Consider the following 22882-nt stretch of genomic DNA (forward strand, 5'->3'; position numbering starts at 1 on the left):
GGATTTTAGAGATTCCAAAAGCATTTCACGAGTTCGTACCGGTAGGTTATTCATGGATCAGATATCATTTTAGTGGTGTTTCGACACGATTTCATCACACCACTTCATAGATCTTGTAAGCGATTTCATAAATTTCACCAGACTTAAAATTTCGTGAATAGTTAGTGAGACTTACGCATTGGACATACTGTTCGGTTATTGTATCAGTTTTTCATATTGAATTCTTTGAAAATTGACACCAATTGAAAGAATTAAAAATTATTCAAAGACACCGAACTATCCGACTTGGGAATTTCCCGCTCAATTGGTACATTTAAACATATTTCCAGAAAATTTTGTTAATACAATCGAACCTCATGTATAAATGTCTCACTTGTCCATTTTCTTGTCTGTACATTGAATCCTCTTCATCCCGGCAGTTTTTGCTCAAAGACCATGCCAATAAATTTCATTTTTTTGTCACTCGATTACACATTTATTGCACTGAACAGTATTGATCGCGGCTTCTAGCGTTTTTTTTTTCTTCACCTGAACGATTAAAACTGAACTTTCATTCGAAACTTACATTTCGATGTTTCGTGCGCCCTCCATTAGATTTTCCAATCAGTAGAATGGATTAACTCTGAAGTAAAATTTATCGTAAACGTCATAAGCAAAATGTGATAGTTGAGTACAGAGTGGACTTATATAGAAACCTCCCACATTTATAGTAATGTGTCTAATGAATATTCATGCATGAATTATAATTCATGTTTAATTCATTCTGGGTTCCTATTTTATCTCGTAACAACTTTTAGGGGTTGCATGTCGAAGTTAATGTGAAACAAACTACAATATTTCTACCGCAGGATCTGCCATAATTTTTTCCCTGTGCAATAGTAGTCAAGATTGTGAAAGCTTACCGTATATTCACGTATGTTACGGATGAGCAATAGGTAAAGCTTTTATAAAGTTGATTAATCTGCCGATTATATATATTTATTTCATAATGTTAGTCAATTACACAACAAATGCAATTATAATGAAATGTCTACAATGAAGCAATTCAGAATCATAAATTGAGAGTGAATGATGAATTAGGAAAAAGTTCACTCTAATACTATTCTCAGTTATAAGTCACGATCGCTATGCCCATTGAAAAAATTATGACAGTTGTGTTCACAGTTGCAAGTGAACTGTGAACGATGGAAACCTTATGCGTGCCAATTTTAATTTTTCGTCAACCGTGACGTTACCTTAAACTACAGAAATGATGGACTGCATCTTTTTACTAGAAACATGGATATGCAATTTTTGTTCGTCAAGCACACTTTCCGTTTTCGAATCTAATAGTACTTGTACACCGTTTTTACGTTCCAACTTATTTAGACCCAAGTGAAGTTGTCCTCCCAACTTCTGATTATCCGACGTTTCTTTATAGAAATTTTCACTTTGGAAGTATGGTGACCAAAATTTTCTCGGAATTCTAGAATCGAAGTTAAACCGCCAATTTGAAGGCTTCTCTACCGACTTGTTTTTTTTTTCTCGTTTGGTGGTTGTGTGATGGTGATTGATATTCTACTTTTAACGTTCGGTAGTAAATGATTGGAAAATTAAAAAAATTAGTCGATCAAAAAATTTGAAATTCTATTTATACAACGAAAAAACGTGAAAATCTTGCGTTTTTGTAATTATCCAGCTTCATTATTCAGCCCATTTTGACGGATCTAGGCTCATTTTGTTTGCAAACCCACACTCAACGAATTGCCTAAGATTAATTTAATTCATCGGCTCTCATCGTCAGTTCATTTTAAGAACGTTGCACAGAAAGTCATTATTCGGTATAGTTGATTAACTTATGATTCTCTGAAAATCGAATGAAGGTTAAATTCATTTTTAAGTGATCTTCAGAGTGAACATTCACGAAGAAAATGAGCTCCAGTCCATAGAAATTCGTAGAATTATACGAATTTTAAATTATAAGAACGGAAAAATAACGTGACCTCTGAATATGATTATTAGGCAACTTGCCTCTGATTGAATTCGTGGTTTTTTTTTTCGATCAGAACGAGAGTTTACTGAAGAATTCTATGAAATGAGCCTAAGAATAAGTTCAGCGTTATTCATAAGCGACTTCAAAATTTCTCGTTTAATCAAATTTTCAAATATGCTGTACTAGTCCAATGTTTTCGTATTTCTTCAACATTGAAAAAAAAATACTCACTACCAAATGTTGCAAGTAGGCTGCCAATCACTTATAAATGAAACAAAAGAATTAAAATTTCAATAAGTTAATACAGGGGCTTCAAGTTGATGGTTAAAGTTTGATTTTTAAATTTTAGGAAAACTATTCGCGACCAAATTTCCAAAGTGGACTCAAAACACGACTAAATGATCACCCAACGTGTTCAATAAAGAGAGTCGAAAAATCAGAATCCGGAGGGTTAACTTCGCAAAGGTCTTATCTTAAGCCTTAGTGCCCCTGAAATTGATTCTTTTATAGAAGGCAGCTAGCTTGGATTCAGGTTTAGTAACGTTGTAAGTAACTTGATACATAATGGTTCTATCGAACACATCGTGACGCACATTCCCATTTTCAAATACGGTATAAACAGAACCCAATATTCTGAGGAATTCGTATTAAATTCGTATGAAAATTGTGAATAACCATGTGAACAATTGACGTACAGTGAATCATTTTCGAAACAATCTAGAAGTGCGTCAATGAATTACGCATGAATTTCGTCGATCTTACCAATCTTCGAAAGGATCTTCCATTACCCGGAAAAAAAAAAAAACGAGAAATACCCATAATTGTCATTATACACTCTATCACACTAATAATTGATCGCATATATACGTAAACAAAGAGATTAATCCAATTATTATACATATATATAACCATATAACCAATTATGTACTGGCCTTTATTGCATCATCGGGTATTGCATCGAAATATTTACTGCATTTTATCGGGCATATTATAGAAAACGATATTCATAGCATCTGTAGGTACGCCAAATAGAGAGTTAGAATATTAAAAGACACATTCCATGTCCTTTAGAGACGTGTGAGTCCGAACTTATAAATATGCGCAATGGTGTGTGTGTGTGTGTGTGTGCAGAGCATGGCTGGTCATATTTGTAGAATGTCTTGGGTCGGAACGACGCCTTGATGAAATTTTTCCAAGCTTTTCACAGTCACTGTTATTACCCTCGCACGGAGCAGACAATGGGGACTGGTCTGTGCCACCGATCGGTATGGCAGCCAAGCATAGCTTGGACGTTGGTAGGTAGATAGAGATCCATACATGGCTGTCCGCGAGTACGGCTGATCCCCTTTCAGAGTTCGGGGTACACAGGGAAAATTGTAGAAAAGTAAAGTCAGTCCATCATTCACATTTTCCAATTAACGACACCCCTGGAACCGTCCCCACACCCCGCGACTCGGGAATTTCGATTTCGATTCATTTCGTATCTACCATCGCTGCCATCGCCACCTCGACCGGGCGAGCTTTGATATATTGAAGCTTTTTTTTGCGGATATCTTAACCTCTCTTTTTCAATTATTTTTCCTGATTACACGCGTCGGATCTGATTAAGCGACTCCTCGTTGATCGCTTCCCGCACGAGAAGCCTTCACCACGAATAACGTTCCGGCCTTTGTTATGAGCTGGTTTATACCTAGAGGTAAAAGGCGTCGATTTCTTAAGCTGATTTAAGAGAGTACATGGCACAATGGTTGTTTATAACAGACTGCGAGCATCGCTTGTTCACTCTGGATCAAATTTCTCGCTTCGCATACCGTTGAGACAATCCCTTTGAAATCAGCCATGCTGCCTAATTACGTTGGAGGTAGGTTTAAGTGTGTTTAAAACTGTATTCAAATTGACCCAACGTTTCGCTGTTGCCACTCATAAAATTAAGGAATCCAGATACACCCACTCAAAATTTGAATGCGTTATGTTAAACACATAATATGGTTATACGTGTGCTCTTTTCACAGCGAAATAATGGAAATTCGGTTTGCTCACATTTGAAAATTCTTGGAAACCAATGAATAGAGCAACCACATTTGTTTCATAAAGGTTCGTAGAATTTGCTAATGGTAAATATTGTTGGAAATCAACGCTACGACGGTATCAACTTTGACCTATGAATCAATTCTCATGTTATTAAGCACGTTCGTAAGTATACGATTGATAAAAAGTCAGGTACGAAGATTTCGAAATACAGCTTCATTTACTTCAGAAGTGAGCTTTACGGTTTAGTCCAAGAAATTACGTGCAGAACTTGACTCCACAATTTTGGGATGGAACTGAGGCTGATGGAATCAGATTGACGTGATAGCATCTCGAGATTTTTTCATTCACTGGAAATAACGAGCTTCGTACGGAGAAAATAATGGAAAAGTGATCCAATTCTGAGTCTCAAGTGTCGAGCCACAATTATTCTCAGGACTTTGATAAATATCTAGAAAGCAACGGTTCTAGTCGGGGTAAAACAGCGAATGCAGCACAGTGGGTAATGTGGCGTGACCTTATTCAGACGAATCGGTTCTAATTGTGGAGCTCAAATCATGTTTGTGTGATTTATTCACTGGATACCACCCTGCAGAAAGTATTGATTGTTATACTATTGTCAACCATACATTATTGAATAAATTTGCTACAAGTCCGTGCTTGTGCACAACTAGTATGAAAAGAAGAGATAAGAATGGATTTCTGTAATCGGTGCCCAATTATATAACATTCGAAATTTATTGAGCCCAATTTTATTTATAATAAATTGGACTTTTTAAATCCAGGCAGCCTGCTTTTCTATATCATTTATATCTGGTGAATCGAGTATTGTTTTGGAGTGGCGGATGTGCTTTTCTGAATACCTTTATTAATACATTCATTAAAAGCTAAGGAATCATAGTGAAACTTTCTCCAAATTATAAAGAACATATCAAAGTATCGTATCGTTTTTATTGCACCGTGTTAGCAGATACCTCTTTTCTTCCATGTATGTTACAAATTCAGTATAGCGATGATACGATAATTGTGTAAATTAATTTGACAGCGTGTTAGGAAAGAGCTTTTTTCTGTTGAGGTGTTCACAAGCACCACCACCATACAAACAGATGAATGCGCCCCTCTGCAGAGTCTCAACGAATCTTCATTCCGACTACCTGTAATTATTTGAGTCGGTAATTTCATGTAACGTATCGTGATAAGGTAGATTACAGCAGTTCTGTTCAAGTCAGAAGCGACGGCGAAATGTGAACGTAGAAAATCGATCGGGTGGTTTGGGGTTACCCACCGTCGCGCAACAACCTACAGGTTTGTCAGTTTGTAGAAACTTCGATAGATGGTATTACCACCACTCATGTTGTGAATTTTAACTCATTGAACCACTTGGGACGTCTTCTTTGCAATGTCAATTATTTCATAGTTTTTATATTCATATTTTTCGACAACTTCAGGGCACCAATTCTTGACTTTCTTCTATCGATTACTACAGTGAGATCTATACTATGCGATTATTGATGAACGAAGAACCATAAAGTCTGGTGAAATAGGTCAAGGGCGTAGGTTTTTCGTAAATGGACAATTCCAATACAATTGCCTTTGAAATTGCTTTTATTGAATTTATACAACGGTGAGGGTAACGATGAGCATCACAAATAACAATGCTACAGCAACAGAGGAAGGTACTCGCGTGTCCATATAAGAGTTGTCCAAATTCAGCCAGTAATTCGTTGTCATTTACAATGTAGCCAGTGCAACACAGTGGATGATTCGTAAAGCTTGTACTTCTGGTGAAAATACAAGCTTTCCGTTGCATCGGAGAACTTCAGTTACACCCCTCTAAACAACAACTGTTCAATTAAGCGTCCTCGGTCTTAAGTTTCTCCGTAGTCGCGGATACCGTGTCATGCGTGGGTTCTGGTTCATGGATTCCCATCCATTGGCATCTCTTCTGGAGCTCTAATCTGTACCTGTTGATAGCACAGAATTATAGATCACTTCTTCTTTTATGGCATATTCAAAATGAAGATGCGCGTTTTACCTCGGGTGATTGATCGCGTATATCCAAGGGTCTATGCAGGACACCGTTTTTGCAAATAGAGCTGGTAACATCGTTGAAAACGGCGTCAGTGCTTCTCTGAGGAAAAAAAGCTCGTGATCAAAATGTTTTTTACCGCTTCAGGATGGGATAATGCGACTGATAATTTACCTGTTTCCAAAGGCACCGGTCATGGCCACAATAGCATATGGAGTCCAGGAGCAAAGGAACAGGAAGAATATCGTAAACGCCACTTTGGCAATTCGCATTTCCGTGCTTCTGTCTTTGTCTTGATTAGACACCAGGGACTTGACGTTCATTTTCTTAGCCTGTGAGGAGAACATTGAATACCAATGACCAACAACAAAAAGGACTCGATCAACGGGGAGCTCTGGTGGTGTTCATAATTCTACAACCTTCGAGGGATTCCAATCTCATGCATATGCAGCGTTCGTGATATTTCAACCGAGGTCGAATCAGATTATTATCCCATTTACTTACTCGGTTTCCACGTACTTCTGTTGTCTATCAATAAAACCGTGCAGCGTTGGACTAATGTTCAAGATGCATTGCTTATGCAAAGGCTTAGGGCAATCGGTGTCGAGAGCATCACTTGAACAGACAGCTGAAGCCCCACGCTTTTAGCATACTCACTCACTACAGCTCCCCTGTTAGTAAACGAACATTGTTAAGATGTTCAAAGTTCACCTGATCACGGAGCATCTTCTCGTGCCTGCGCACGCTTCCAATTAACTGAGAGTAGAAGTAGACGATCAAGCTAATGGGAATAGCGTAGGCCCAGACAAATATCGCTGCGACGAAGACCTTCGTATCCTGGTCTTCAGTGAGAAAATCGAAGCTGCAGGTGGTCAGGAAACCCTCTGTTGGAAGTGATACTGGCTGATGTAAGGTGTCGAAATTTCCATAAAATTAAAATTTCTCTACGGACTCGGTTACTTCGCTCACAATAGAGCCTGTCGCGAGTTTGACGTCTTACCGGTTGCACCGGAACGTCGGGGTTACCGATAACCGTGCATTGAGCTACCAACCAGCTGCATGCAGCCGTAATTAGGTGGCTGTGTAGCGTGTACGTAGGCCAGAACCGGCGTAGGCAAGTAAGTTCACCTTACGGTAACTGAGAACCTATTCTTGGGCTAATTTTACTCACAGCAATATATGCGCCGTGCAGCTGCCTGGGAGCGAAGCAACTTCGCCGTGGCGAAACCTACGTCGCGTAAGCTGACGAAGTGAACAAGACAATAGACCAAGGATCGAACGGGTATGGGTAAAAAACAACTTGTCACCTGGAACGTAGCGACCCCAGATGTTGCCGATGGGCAGAATGGAGAATGGCATAGACCAGAACCACGTGAAAGCCACAATGACTGCAGCCTGTTTTCCGTTCAGTCGGCCGTCTATCGGACAGGATATTGTTCTGAAATAGCGTCAAGAAGTATCTCAGTAATACCGACACTCCTGTGTCAGCGGAATACTTTAAAATTTATCAGAATGAACCTGTATCTGTCAAAGGCGATGGCCGCGTTGTTGATTGCTGAACCGATTCCCGAGATGCTGCCCAGGGCTGCATATATGTCACATCCAAGTTGCCAGCCAATCATGCGTTCGACGAAGCTGTTTGCTATGAACATTGGCATTTCAAGCATCATGAGGAGGTCGAACAATGCGAGGTTCACGATGAACATGTTGGACGCGGTCCTCAGTGACTTTGATCTGTGGAAGCACAGGGCGGAACAATTACCATTTATACCACTAGCCTCGACCGTGGAGAATCTCGTGAATTTCTACCCATGGAAGTGGTCTGCTCACGTTGTGAATATCCAAACGACGCAGCCATTTCCAACGACCGACATAATCATCAGCATGAAGTAGACCAGGGCTAAACTAATGTGCCAGTATTTTCCCGGAGCCAGGAATCCTCTCCAGTGAGGGTGAACCAAATCCGAATGTTCCGGTGGCACGTTCCAGCCCAAGAGTCTTTCCTGCATCTGTTGCACCTGCCTGAAATCGATGAAAACCGTGTTTAGTTAATATGTGATATTTGACATTGTAGTGGGTGAATTATGGATTGTGGTGCGTTCAGGAAAAAATGAATCTAAATTTTGAATTGATTAACGGAGTAACGAGAGAGAGACGGAGAATTCGTATTTTCACTTTTTTTTTTTTACACTCGTAACTTCATTTCGTGAGGAACGGTACGGCGGAAGCGTGAAGAGGGACCATAGTTAAATTTAAGCGTTGGAATCGAGCGAGGAAGAGGACACGATCGTTAGCGGTGAAGTGTTCCCGTTTAGCATATCGCATCCTACGCGGATACGTAAAAATGAATTTTCATATCCAGGGATCGATCAATCCTGGTAACCGGGAGGCACTTAATTATACAGAGTATAAGCGACGCAATACGAACCCGACACCACCGACAAAAGCCGCAGGGGTGATGAGGACAGACTCGTTGAAGTACATGTTAAATCTCTTCCTGCACACCAAACTACGGTACCAAAGCGCGAGGTTCGGCAAAAATTTGATTATGCGAGATGAGGACGTTCCTTCACCCCAATCGCGAATCCGTTTTTGCCAATTATTGTGGTTGATTTCGGAGAACGTTTGCAAACGTCTAATTGATTTTCATGTAAAGTCGTGTTCGCCGGGGGGCCGAGATTTTATTATTGAAGTGAGACGCGGTGCGACGGTTGGGATGGCGACCCGCTACTCACTTATTTGAACCCTGGGGACGCGTCGCTTTTATATCTAGACTGATGAAGATCGCCGATGGCGTGCCTGTTGATAATTTAATTCAATTTACAGATGGGGAAACCTTTTGTTTTGCTGAGTCTTACTGGTCACGCGACCAACTTTCGAATACCGTATGCCATGTGCCACCTTGTGGCTATATAGAATGAGAAAATTATCTCCACCTACGACGTATAAGGTAAATTATTCGATTTAATCCCCGCCCTGACCTCCGGCTGTCGTCGTACCCCCAGCTGTAGGTAACGTTTTTACTTTGATACTCGGTCTAAGGTGCCTTGACTCTGTTTCGAAAAGAATAGAGCATTCTACCGTACCCCGGATTTTCCACAAAGAAGCGCTCAAGCTTTGCACTCGCTAAGTGCCTCAGAATAGAGGTCAAGTTGAGTGTGAGGGAGGGCCTTCTCCACTGTCATTATTATTTTTATTCATTGTCATTTCTTCACCTTGATTCCTTCGCCACTTTGTGCAATGCGAACCACTTACACACGAGTGGTTTAACAATAAAAAAAAAAAATATGAAGAAGATCATACAGTCTTTTAGGGAATAACAATGTTTTTCTTGAAATGTATATTTCGGTCAAACACAAAAGACGCACACACCTTCATCTAGAATATCGTACGTGCCATTTTACAGGATTTAGCGGGTCGTTGAATAACTACCACTGGCGCATGAAATTCTGAGAGGTCACCTTGCAACCTCAGTGGATTCACCCTGAAATCTCGATGGTTGAACTAAAGAAATTTGGTATACAGTCTTCCATTTTCTCAAAGCTTATGCCTGAATGAATATTCTTTCAACAATTCCTTTGACATTTATTATTTGGCTAAATGATCAATCAGAATCTATTATTTGGCGGTATATTTATTTTGATTCCAAGTCTAAGTGGAAAGCAGAGAATTTTCTACAGAATACTAATGTACGTATCTCAAAACGAACGACGTGCTGCACAATTCTTCCGTGCCTACATTGTGATTCTGATGAAATTGATTTCTATTGAAAACTGAAATTCATACACAGCACACGCCATCGTGTGATCCAACAGTGAAAGCTCTTTAAAAATGCCTTAAAGTGAGGGTTGTTGTGTGGACGACGCTCGCTTTTTGCTTGACCCGCTCTCGAATATTGAGGTCAGAGTCTAGAGTGTTCCACTCTTTTAACACCGCCAAAAGGTATGAACAGCCCTTACACGTATGAACCCTGAGTATTTGTTTAAAGCCGAGCTGAAGTATTTTTAGCCTTCACACCGCGGTACGGCGTGTTTGTACTAACCGTGGGTAATTTTGTTCCCTACGCGTTTATTTGGGTATTTTTACAGGTATCATATTTATTCATGCGGTAAGGTTTACGTTTCTATAATATTGTTACAAGCACGCAGCACACGGTCGCACGGTCATCAAAATCACCGGCCATTCCGAAAGTAACGATCATATTCGCTGACCATTGCAGGCACCAGTTCAAACAACCGTCCAAAGAGGCATTTACGCGAAAATTTGAATGATCATGCTCACATGCTTCCGCTCTTCTCGTTTCATGTGCAAATATGACCCTTACCCATTAGAGAAAAGTCACATGACATACGAAGACTTTCTGTTTCGGCAAAGTGCGATACTTGGTTACAGTAATATAGTAGATCAAGACATTTTGCAACACCGCTCGTTACAGCTTGAAATGGGAGAATGGCAGTTATTTCCAGAAGGAATGACAAGGACTGGAGTAGAAGAAATTTGGTATTTGCATTCGAAAAAAAATCATTCTTGATATCTGTCTACCGCAGAGAAACACAAAATAATTAATTCATATTTTTTCTTCTTCAACTGAGGTAATGGCGGGCGTGACAAGCAATTGAATTTCACTGATTTCGTGAAGTATAGATAAACCTTAGCTATTTTTTTTACAATTATTGTTAGTTTCTCTGCCGAATACGCATATGACATTTTTTCATGTAAACACACAATCGGTCTCGTATATAGGTACAACATATCTGCTCAAATTTATGAAATTCTATATTTAATAATCTGATTATTCAATCGCTTAATTTATTACTGACAACCAACTCGAAGTAGCTTTTGAACAGCAGTTTCAAGCACTCGATACATTTTACTGTGTAAAAATTGGTATTCCCTCAAATCAAAATACCATGTATCATTTGTGGCCATGATCTTCAATCACCCATAATGAATATGGCCACAACGAGATGAAACAACGCCTCCAATACTGGTACCAAGGTTATCGAATGCGATCTAAAACACCAATTAGGCTTAAAAGTCATCCACAGCTATTTTGTCCAGGCTTTCGACGTGTCTATTTGAAATCCAGTCACTTTCAACTGCTGTCTAATGAACGTATTTTTTTTTTTGATATATAGAATGAATAATTGCATGGAGGCAAAAGAATTCTTGAACCAATAAAATAAATTTTTTGGAGTTCATTCCCTTCTATTTAGTATCCCTTATTTGTTCCAAATACGATGACTTCAATTCAACAATTTCGATTTAGTTAATTTTTCAAAATGATTTAGTTAATGAGGTAAAAGAAACATCATATTCTTTGAAACAGGTAAAGAATAAATTCATCGTAAATATCAGTATACTAGTACTGTAAATGGCCACTAGGCGGTGAACTCTCTTGCCGCGGAAATAGCATCAGAGAGAGTTATAAAACTGGGCAATCGGCTGAGAAGTTAGATTCGGATAACGTAATATATTTAAAGCACAATGACAAATTTCGAGTCATCGACAATGATATTGACGGCAAATAAAAAGAACTATTGATAAGTGCAAATTTTATAATTCTACTTATACAGCAAGTTATCGGGCTTACCGATTAAACATCCGGTAATTCCCACAATATTTGGACTCAAATAAACTATGAGTGACAGTATTCGAAGAATACGTTTTCTTCGCTTGAATAACTCTCATGTTCAGACAATGCAAAAGATTATTATAAACAATTCTGTAATAAGTTCATTACAAGTATATCATCCGGCAAAAGTATTTTGTTGAATTAGGCGAGTATCGTGTTCGCCGTATTCGACAATAGCATTTAGTTGATTCAAACTAACATCACTCGACTCAAAAAATCCGTTCCCTCCGTATGTCAGAGGAGCTACAGCGGTAGGATGTAAACGTATCGCAAATTTTTTATTGAACTACAAATACCAGAATCAATGTAGACCTGGTTGCCTACTGATGGAGAATAAATTCCATACATTGCCTCGATCATGCGTCTCTGAGAAACCGATAGACTAAACCGAATATAACGTTTGGCACGAAACCACGGGTGGCGGTGCTGGCTGCAATTGGTGGAGCATTAAAAAGCATAAAGGCTTATCCAATCTGAAAAGGTGCGTGACTACGTAGTTGCAGGTGACCAGGCTCGTCTGCACGCGAACAGCGTCGTCGATATTTAGAGATAGGGAACTGGATGCATGCATAAATAATTCAAGTCTCTGTGCGCGCAGGTTGAGGACAGTGGGTGGCAGCGTTGGCGGTGCGATTTAATCGGTCTATACCGAGAAAAACCGAAGGACTAAAGTTTTTTCAAACCACAGGTCTGAGTAATAGCTGTGTACCCACGTCTTTTCTACGTATACACGTTACAACGCAGGTACTTGTGAGCTTTTTCCAACCGCGTCTAAACAGCAGGCGGAAGTCCGCTCTGCCAACCAGAACACGAGTAAAGCGCGCTCCCGAATCACCCTGCAGGTTGACTTTGCTTACATCTAACTTTTTTCTACGAGCTGCACGTTTCACCGTGGATAACGTGGATTATCGCGAATCCTGCTTTCCGATTTCCCGTTGAAAACTTTGCGAAATGGACCGCTATTCTTGGATTTTCACGATTGCCTGCTTTTCTAAAACACTTCACTCGAGCCTGTCCAGCATCAAGAAAGTTGGATACTTTGGTTACGGTTAGTTGAAATTATTTACGATGAGATCGAAACTGTTTCTGGAATCGCATACAAATTTGTTGATTAGAATCGGATGTAACTAAGTCTGGCATGGCGTATGAATGAATTATGTGGCAGATCTTACCAGAGTCGCCCCTTAAAAAAAAAAACTTTAAATAAATAAATAAGAATCTGTACCAAGTAAACGCAACTCTGTATCTGAGTTAGAAATTATCCCTGTATGAAATTATTATTTTATTCCAAGTCATTCTCTTTTTCCAGCGTTACTGCATCGAAATGCAATTTTAGTTATGATTGAAATAAACATAGCATTTTGATAGTTATAATATAACGTTAGATCTAATCATTGCACACAATTTGATCTCAATGAATAGAAATTATACTTTACAAAAACTATAAAGTTTCACGATTCATTTCTAATTAAAGTCGTACGATATGATTAAACTGACAATTAAGGCTGATGGATACAAATCTGTGCGTGTCTGCTTTAAATTCTATTCTGTGATATATTTGAGATTATTTGTTTGTCAGAATTTCATTTCGCGAGACGGTAGTTCATAGAGAGTTTGAAATTGCCGGGACAAATATTTTCCTCTCAGCTACTTGCGTCGCTTTCTATGGCATGTGATTATGTTGATCGAACGATTGTTTCCCTGCAAACATTTGCCGATAAGTATAAAAGAGGGCGAATTTTTTTTCATACAAAATCAAGGCGGAGTCAAGGGTTTGTGGAATTCAAAAACGGACGATTACATGCCGAGCGCATATTTTTCATCTTGAGTCCTGATGCTTGCGAAGCGATTACGGGTTACAGATGTGCGTAAGATAGGTGTGATAATGACAGGACTCTCGATTTGGGACGGGGACAATATTTTACTGTAATATCCGCCTCATTTTGCTCGTCAATCACGCATAAATAAAAACAAGGGAACAAATGGAAGCCCGAAGGTACGCCGAAATACTTAGCGATGTATATACATAAATTTGATGGAGAATACGGCGCGAAAATATTTTGCATGTAATCTTTTTGTCGTACCGATTTCATTCCGTTTCAGTTTCATTTCGACAAAATCGTATATACTGCAGGTAAGCGTTCGCTGTTTTTACACTTTGCATTATTTTCCGGGAGTAGCGGGGCTTGAAGACCGTCTCGCTTTCAGTTTATGCGGGAATATTGAGTACAAAGTATTTGAATAATTTCTTTGTCTCTTGAATCGGAAAAAGTTCAATCGACGCGCCTTGCCGAGTTAGAGTTAATTCCTGTTCGTTTGTTTGTAATCTTTGTTCTTTGGTCGTCGGTCGTGAGTTACTTTTTGCTGCATTTCACCCGCAATCAGTCTCCTCTTTCTTCTCCTTTGCGCTCAAACTTCACTGAGATGAATGCAGTTTCAACTTGTTCCATAAATTCCTCGAATCATTTTGATGATTTTATTTTTCTTATTCTCAATTCATTTCTTTTTAATAATACATTTAAATTGTTTCCACATCCTCATCGATGACATAATAAATCAGCGGGAGCAACTTTTCGGTCTTAACTAAAATCTGTCTATGAAAGTATCGGTTGAGTTTGGTTGTTTTGAAAACTTGCCAAAACACGCTCAGCCCGAATAACCAAACCTTTAGTATTCAAAGACTTGTGACGAACCATGCATTCGTCACGGTAAATGAATGGTTTGGAGATCACCTCACTTACATAGTTTGACTTAGGCGATTTGATTGATTATTGACTAAATAATTGTCGCGATGGTTTTCAGTAACCTTGAACCAATGATTAATTGAAATTATTTCTATTCAAATACAACTTACCAGCTTTGCATACCATTATTCCTACAGAAATAAAATATCTGTGATTTCCTGTGGTAAGTCATTGCAGTGTGGTGTGCATGCATGAGAAGATTATATAACGTTCATTAACGCTGATTGTGTCTCAAGTTTTGTAACTCTAGTCTTGTGATTTATCTTTTTCTTCATTTGTTCGCGCAGCATGGAACTTCATAGTTTTGAAAGTTTCTATCTTGTAAAGATGGTTTGTGCTCCGCCAACGTTTAAAAATCAGTAGCCAGACGTTTGAGAAATAAGAAATTGATAATTGTTCACGTTTTTCCGTAATAATCGAGGAGAGCATTTTGGGATAAGATGTAATTAATGGGATGCGTTAAGTTATGAGAACGTATTGGGACAGTCAACAATATCCAAAGTTTACCCACTTTTCTAATACCATGAAAATTAAAATGAAATGACGAAATGCTCAGCAATAGTGATCCCAAAGTTTACACTATTGTACAGACAAAATTTGTGAATATTATACGTGTAGAAAGTAATTATACGAAGAACACAGATTTTTTATGGCTGTTCGATACCCTCGTGATCAAAGAGCTAGAACTTTTCTTCCTCAGGTTGCTAAGGTGTATGTGCGGGTCTTGAAACGCGATGCGTTCAGAGGATACGTAGGCTTCTCTTTGCGGAAGTAGGGTGGGACTTTTCTCGATTCCTGAAGCTAGCTAAGGATGCAGGGGCAAATGATAGTTACTGGCCCCCAGCTCTTTCATCTCGACATCAAAAGGGAATTGCGGAAATTATGGAGATTTTCTCGAAGAATTCCGCTGAATCGAAGTTCGAACGGCACCGTCTCTCTGTACTTTGTCTTCCTCTTTGTCGAAGGAACGAACGACCGGTTCGGAATAGAGTCTGTGAGAGTCAGACGCCGTTGAAACAAATGAGAGGTTACGAAACTGTTCCCCTAAACCAAGGTGGGCGAGGACGAGTGCAAAGGCTCCTTTATGCCTCCGATGGTTCGATTATCGATTCTCGATTGCCAATTGTCGCAGTCTTACTCCAAAAGTCTATCGATTAGACAACGAGGAGTTCTTTGTCGTTGTGAGTACGATGGTGTCAGGAGTCGGATCAATTATCGTATTACATTGTTATCGTGGAGGATTATTATTTGAACTTATTGACACTTGGAAATCGGGAGGTTCTCCAGGCGCAATAAACGATAAACCAGATTGATTGTCGAATCTAAGTACGGACTGCACGTTGTACCAAGATAGTACATTTTATAAACATACTTATATGATTATTTTGTGGTTTTACCAAGTACGGAAAATATATTTTTTTTAGCTTTGCTTTTCTAAGCTTGAATTGTCAGTTTGTTTTACACTAACGGTAATTTTTTTTTTTTTTTTTCAATTGCTTCTCTAGCTACGGTAAAACGTATCTTGCATTTGAACTCTTTGTGCTCAATTCCATTGTGGGATGATTTGACATCTTTTTCATGGTAATTAACCTGTCAGGGATAATTACACCATGAGACTAACTTCTTTGTGTTTTATGAAGACCTTGTGAAGGCGAAAGTCTCTTATCACATTTGATAACGTCGTTCAGTTGATTTCAAAGAACATTAGAATCGGATTATATGAGAACAATTCAAATTTAACCATGAACAAAATCAAGCCGACCAATAGAATGATAGCAATCTGCAACCGGGTATTTAAACATATTCACAGAAACTTAAAAATTATCGCATTAAATAGTAGTATTCCGAAATTGCGTGAATGGTTTTAAGAAGTTATATGAATTTTGAAGGTTAAAAAAAAAGCATTTTTCCTGTAATTTAAAAAAAATATAATCAATAAATTATTTGTGAGAAGTGCGAGAAGTGAGAAGAACAATTTTGGATACGAAAGAGAAATCGGTTCTGCTAATTTTGACATCAATTGAGAACCCTTGATCCTGGTTTTGGCCTAGTAATCGATTTTGTTGCAAACAATTTTCAGCAACTATTAGCGTTAAAAGTATCGAGCCACCGTGTGGCCGCCTCCCTTCTTTCTGTTATTATCATTTTTATTTTCCGGGCTGAACCTTTAATTGATTTCACTCAAAATTAATTGGACCCAGTCGATGAATATCTCGAAAACATAGAGGTCGATCCATAATTGGACCCATAACAATCATTGAATGAATCAAAACATTAGCAGAGTCAACTTACTGCGAAACGGATGAATGAGATTTATGCTGCAGTATTGTAAGTGACGTCAGTGAGCAGATGCAAAATGCATCCGCAGAACATAATTAAAGAGACGTGGAAGCTGCACTGATACCAACTAAGAATCAGATTCTTGACGTAGTTGGTACTAATATTCATATACGTATTAATTTGCAGAGTGGAAAAGTACGCTTCGCTTGTAATATTTATCAATAATTGCAAAATGGTTGGCGAAAGTTGTCTGTAGGCAACGCCAGATACGAGAGTCCATTCACTTACAAATTAACTGACAGACGATTTCGAACGGTATTAAAATGATTTCAAATGGTTTCCATCGATTGGAATATGATTCCGAGCTGTCTCAAACTGATTTCCAGTAGTTTCAAGCGATTTGTGTTTTTAAATCATTTGAAGCAGTTTCAAATGATTTCAAGCTGATTTCAAGAAGTTTTTGACGATTTCAAAATTGTTTCAAGCAATGATCTCAATAGTTGGAAACTGATTTTAAGCAGTTTCAAACAATAGCAAGTGGTTCTAAATGGTTTAAAGCAGTTTCAAATGATTTCAAACTGATTTCAAGAAGTTTTTGACGATTTCAAAGCTGTTTCAAACGATGTTCTCAACAGTTTGAAACTGATTTTAAGCAATAACCAATTAATTTCTAATGAATTGATGCTATTTCTGAGCGATTATGGTAAAAATTGGTTTATGATTTTAACGACTAAATAACCCCTTGATCATTTTTTCTTTTTCAATGCGTTGAAGCAAGTGAAAATGAAACGGCTTGAATGAAAAATAAAAGTGAAATGAAAAAATACGGAGATACGAACCGCACGCATGCTCTTCTTATACGCAAGCAATTTCCCGATTATTTGTGGATAAAATTGTACCCTTAACCGGAAATGCGCCGATACCGCCGAGCACGCAACGCCATCGCGGTAGTCCTTTCACCGCACTTGAATTCCTTCCTTGAGAATCTGTGATTAAATATCGATTTAAAGGGATTTTTAATTTCGAGAACGGCATTGTGTTTCTCAGTGCTATCGTGGGAAGTTGTCGGGTGTTCGCTATACGTCACAGTCAGGCCGACAATGGCCCGCATAGCTATATCAATTCCCTTTATTCCTTCAAACTTACAGTCCTCGTGGGACTAACTAACACTTGGGTAATAAGGTTTACGAAAATCCTCATACCGCAGTACGAGCCCGCTAAAAAGTCCCCCACTTTAAGCTGCGCATAGAACATTAGTCAAGAGTCCTTCTGTATCATCCCCCGAGACTTGAATATTTCTCGAGCATTCTTCAAAGGAGTTTCCACCCGATGAATCGATAGAGTAGCTGATCGCCCGATGCTCAAATCTACCAATTTTTAACATGGCGGACATAAGAAAGTTTTCAGGTCAACTTTGGCTCTGTCGTTTTCAGTATGGAGGATTTCGCTGCTCTGGAAACTCAATACAGAATCCCTATAAATCTCAATATCACAGGATACGCCTAAGCCGGCAGCCACCGATTTGTCATACTAAGTTTTACGTGATAGTAAAAAAACGCCTCGTGTTTCGACGGTATTTCGAATTGGCGAAAAAGTGGCACAGCCGTTTCTTGGGTGTATTATAGTTACTACATTTCCGTTGAATTCAAGCGAGTGCCTTGGTCGAAAATACCCACCCCTACAATTTTTTTACATGTATCAAAAACGGCGCATTCAAATAGTTTGTCCCTGTGCTCTCGGATGCTTCTCAAAAAAAAAAAAAAAAACAGATTTTGATGAAAATCTTAAATCAATCGCGTGAATCGTAAGATGTGAGCGTGTCACTTATGTCGATTAAAATCTAAAGCTAGGCATTTTGCATACAAAACAAAAACCAGACAAGTTCGAGTAGAACTCGCGTCCTGAGGGTTCCCTTCAAAATTGATTATTTTCTTTTATGTGATGTAACTATAAGTCAACTATTTTCAAACATTTTCTTTTGCTTGCTTCTCTCCAAAATTCCATGATTCTAGATCAACGGGAAATACTCTATAGGTTTTGATGAGTGAGTTTGCGAGTATCAAAATATAATGTGACATAAACGGCCGCATTTTTTGATTGCGTTTACTTGGAAGCTTGGATTTTTTACACATCCAAGGAACCGTAGACGTTGGTATTTGATATTAATTTCAACTTGATACATCTACCTGTTCCTGAGAAAGAGGGTTTCGACAGATGGATAGATAGACAGACGGACAACGAAGTGATCCTATAAGGGTTCCGTTTTTTCCTTTTGAGGTATGGAACCCTGAAAAGAGCATAACAGCCCCGTTCTACATGCATTTCCGAACAGATAGACCACAAAACATGTTCGTATCACGCTGAAATGAAAAATTCTGAGAAATTGTGACAATTGGTACTCCCCTTGAGGGGGTGCCCTGGTCGATTTCGACGTTGTCGTATACGTCTCTGGATATCGAAGTCCATGTATCTCAAATGCGAAAGAGAGCCGAAATAACCTGATTCTATCAGCAATTTTGGACAAGAAGAAAAACTGTAATACATTTTCATTTGACGCAGAAATAAATTAAATAAATAAACAAAAACTCTCTCATCGTTTCAACTTTGCTTGATATTTCACGTAAACTGAATTGGTTTTTAAAATGATTTGTATTACGAGGAAATTACACTCCGCAGATTGAAAAAGAAACGACTGATCGATCCATCGACAAACTCCGACTACATAAAATCTTCACTAAGTCGGTCTTGTACAATCGTAAAAAATTATCCCGCAACTTCTCTCGTGCGTGCTTTACGCGAAACGTCGAGATCAAATTATGGGATTAAACGTAAATGCTGATGTTCACGAGGAACTGTGGCACGTGAGCTGCAGCGTGCCGCATGGGTAATAACATCTGCACATAGACGCAGATGCGAGAGGAGATATCCAAGCGAGAGCCGCGTATGCGCTTCCTAATCCTATCAGCGGACTGTAAGTAGTCATATATAAACGAATAACAGGGTGCGATTTGCTAGTTGAATGGTAGGAAACAAGGAAGCAAAGAGAACGGAAGGGCATAATCAGTATGCAGGTAGAGGCATATAACGGCAGGATGTGTAACGGCAATTCCGTATCACGTGTTGTCAGCAGGTTTAATTTTCCCCCGGCCTGCAGGCGTGTTTCTAGCATTCAGAGTCGTCGACCGCCAAGAGTGCGCAAGGGTATGGGACGGTCGTATTGCCTCGGGTATCCGCCATCTTTTGTTTAGAAACAATAGCCCTCAAAGATCTCCTCCTGGCTTACGTACAGAGGAAAGTACAAAGAGCGGGGAAACTGACAAAGTGCCCGTAATATTCGCAAACACCGAACACAACAAGGATGTGAAACGGAGTGCCTGCAATGCTCACCCACATTCCTGCATCCCTGCAGCGATTTTTTCTATCTGCGGCTGTAAGATAGGCGCCGGACCGACAAACGCCGGCTGATGGTCACCGTTTCATTGATATTCCTAGAGTGGATGGAGGGCTCGGTATACACTTGCGGAAATAGGCTGAGTCTGTGTGCACGATGCCTCGACTGGCGGTATGCAGCTCATTCCGCAAACAAACAGGAGCCTAGACATTCGCTTTGTGTCGCCTAATGAGAAAGGCATCGTCTGTGCCTTTCCTTGCCGATCCTTTTTTCGTCCCTCACTCTCTCTCTTTCTCTCTCTTTCGTTCTTTCTTTGCCGCTTCTTTGTCTACTTCTGGTTTCGCGATAACGCAACTGCGACTACACGATAGACGGAGGTGAAAACGAACGAATGGTACATTCGATCATGGAAGTCGTTAAACAGTTGAAAATCAAATCGTATAGAGGAGAAATTCACAGGGTTAAAGTGTTTTGTGATGTCGAGAGGAGACTACCCAGATTATTAAAGTCGTGGGAAATCGTTGTAAGTCTTTTGCAGAAAACGCCGAATGATTTCAATTTGTTAATATCGATGTCGAGTGTTTTCTATTGATTTTATTCTCATTAGGTGCTTCGTTGTTGCTTCCACTTCACCATTAGAGTAGTTACCATTGATTTCGAATGATTTCTCAGCATTCCTGGTAATTTATAGTCATTTGTTGAAATTCTCCCGTAACTTGATCTGACTAATCCGAAAATCCCTGGGAATTGCCCAAATCAATGTTGACGGATTAAAATCAATTTAAAACATGGTCGCATATTCCGACAGCTAGGTTCTGCATTTGAACAAGAAACGTGACTTCTTCGAAGCATGAAATAACATTTCTTCAAACAAACGATCAATATCATTTTTGAGATATTAAAATCGATCAACCCATTTATTTATTTTTTTTTCCTACACTATAGCGTACAATATGGATTTTGGTTTATTGCGATTTTCTCGAAATATACTGCATATTAAATAATTTTCAAGGATATGAAATTGGGGTGAAATTGATTGCTGCTATTTATTTTGTAGTGTTATTCTCACATTGCGAAAAAAACGCAAATTTAAGAAAAAAAAAGCTTCATTTCTGAAACATGTCCAAAAAATCTCAAAATCGTCCAAAAATTGTTTCATTATTTAAATAAAGGTATTTTGAGTTAACATTTTCATTTTAAAGTGAACGGGTTAAAATATTGTCATGCTTTACAGGCACTTTTTTTCGAAAATATGATTTGTGAATTTGGTACTCGTTTGTTTGAAAGAATTGAAATTTCGTCTCCGAAGTTTTGAGGTTATACGAAACTGGAAAATTTTAGTCTTATCGAAATTCAAATGTTCAAACTTTGGTCGTCCAATGGCTGCGATAATAATAATTCTTGCTTAAAACTGGCAACTTCAACCATGAATCCAAGTTTCACCAAGCACTTTCAAATGCTCATTCAAAAATGTGTATAAACGCTTGGGAAAGACAAACAGGGATTACCATTACTTGATTCTATCGTTCCCAGTTGATTCTTTTGCTTTGTTCGCCAGCAGTGAATTTCACCGTTAAAAATGAGACTCTTTGGTTGTCGCCTCAGGTGGCCATGTTTAATGCAACATATATGTATAGGATCGCATTTCGGAAGACGGTGTTCACCATAATCCAATGATCCTACGTAAACATGAAACCGCGGTGGTCAGAGGCTTTGCGGATTCCTAAGCGGGAAAATTTCCGTGAGCTTTTTCTTTTACTTTTACTTCTTCCCCTCCGTCGCTTTTTTTTTTTTTTTTTTTCTTTTCCCTCTGGCTGTTTCACGGCAGTCTTCTTCCCCTCATCCCCCTATCCGCGGCATCGCCGTTGTGAGTAACTGTGCGTCCGTACGAACATTGATTGAATTTATCCAACGCGAAGTAGGAAAGTTCTCCGGAGCTGGCACTTTCACCCCCGTAGCGGCAGGACTACTTATTGAAGTTGAACAAGTTTCGCTAATTTGTGATATAAATAACGCCGCCTCCGCGCCAACTATCCAACCTACGCGATGCCACGCCGTACAACTCACGTATGTATGCCGTGTCTCCGGGTATTTGTACATCGAAATGGTACAAACAAATATACAGATAAACTGCTTGTGCCGAGGGCTGCACCGTTATGTGCACGGAGTATGTCAAACGGCGAAAATTCTGCGGGGGTTGATGTGTAAATTGATCGTGATAATTCAGCCGGTTGCGCTGGGCCAGCAGTGAAGAAAGTATACTGTTTCGGAGTTACAAGAAAACTGCTGTAACGAGTGAAGAATTTTTGTACGTCGTGCCGTAGACGAAAAATAGAATATAGAAAAAGAGTCTTGGCACCGAGTCTTAATTGAGTCTTCGCTGTACAGCGGATGACAATCACTGTACAAAAATTAAATCCATTACGTAGTTGCTCAACTTCCATCTAGATGTGCAAAGCAACCCCAGAAAGATATTATTCCAAATCCAATCATTAATTGCAGACATGGGTGTATCGCACATGCGTGATTTTATAGAATTTGACATTTTGTCTGTAATGAAGGTCTTGGAATAGTTCAAAACAGTCCTCAGACTTATCGTGCGAGGGAGGAAAAAGGTGGAGGTGTCAGACACTCGATACACCGTTTTAAGATTAATTCAGGGCGCGGTTTAAATTGCAGGGTATAAAATTCAAAATGAGAATACTATAGTAGTAAAGGATTTAGTGATGATTTTTTTATTCTGTGAAGATGTCTCTGATCAGTGAGTTGGAAGGTAACGAAAAAAAAAAAACTATTTTCCGCA

General features: G+C 39.1%; 1 protein-coding gene across 1 annotated transcript; it reads right to left on the bottom strand.

Moving 5' to 3' along the window:
• Positions 1-5587: 5587 nt before the first annotated feature.
• On the bottom strand, positions 5588-8775 carry LOC124299067 (opsin, blue-sensitive). The gene is made up of 8 exons (XM_046751958.1): positions 8458-8775; positions 7860-8051; positions 7548-7763; positions 7337-7467; positions 6741-6913; positions 6204-6361; positions 6036-6131; positions 5588-5964 (listed from the first exon to the last, which is right to left on the bottom strand). The coding sequence occupies exons 1-8, from the start codon at positions 8511-8513 to the stop codon at positions 5853-5855; spliced, it is 1134 nt and encodes a 377-aa protein (XP_046607914.1). The 5' UTR covers positions 8514-8775; the 3' UTR covers positions 5588-5852.
• Between the last annotated feature and the right edge of the window lie 14107 nt (positions 8776-22882).

The sequence above is a fragment of the Neodiprion virginianus genome, chromosome 2, assembly GCF_021901495.1.
Source record: "Neodiprion virginianus isolate iyNeoVirg1 chromosome 2, iyNeoVirg1.1, whole genome shotgun sequence".
NCBI lineage: Eukaryota > Metazoa > Arthropoda > Insecta > Hymenoptera > Diprionidae > Neodiprion > Neodiprion virginianus.

Coding starts and splice junctions, on each gene's coding strand:
- LOC124299067 (XM_046751958.1), bottom strand. CDS start 8,513: ATGTACTTCAACGAGTCTGTCCTCATCACCCCTGCGGCTTTTGTCGGT. Junction 7,764..7,859: donor GTCGTTTGGATATTCACAAC/GTGAGCAGACCA, acceptor GTGCTTCCACAG/ATCAAAGTCACTGAGGACCG. Junction 6,362..6,740: donor AGAAGATGCTCCGTGATCAG/GTGAACTTTGAA, acceptor TTCTCCTCACAG/GCTAAGAAAATGAACGTCAA.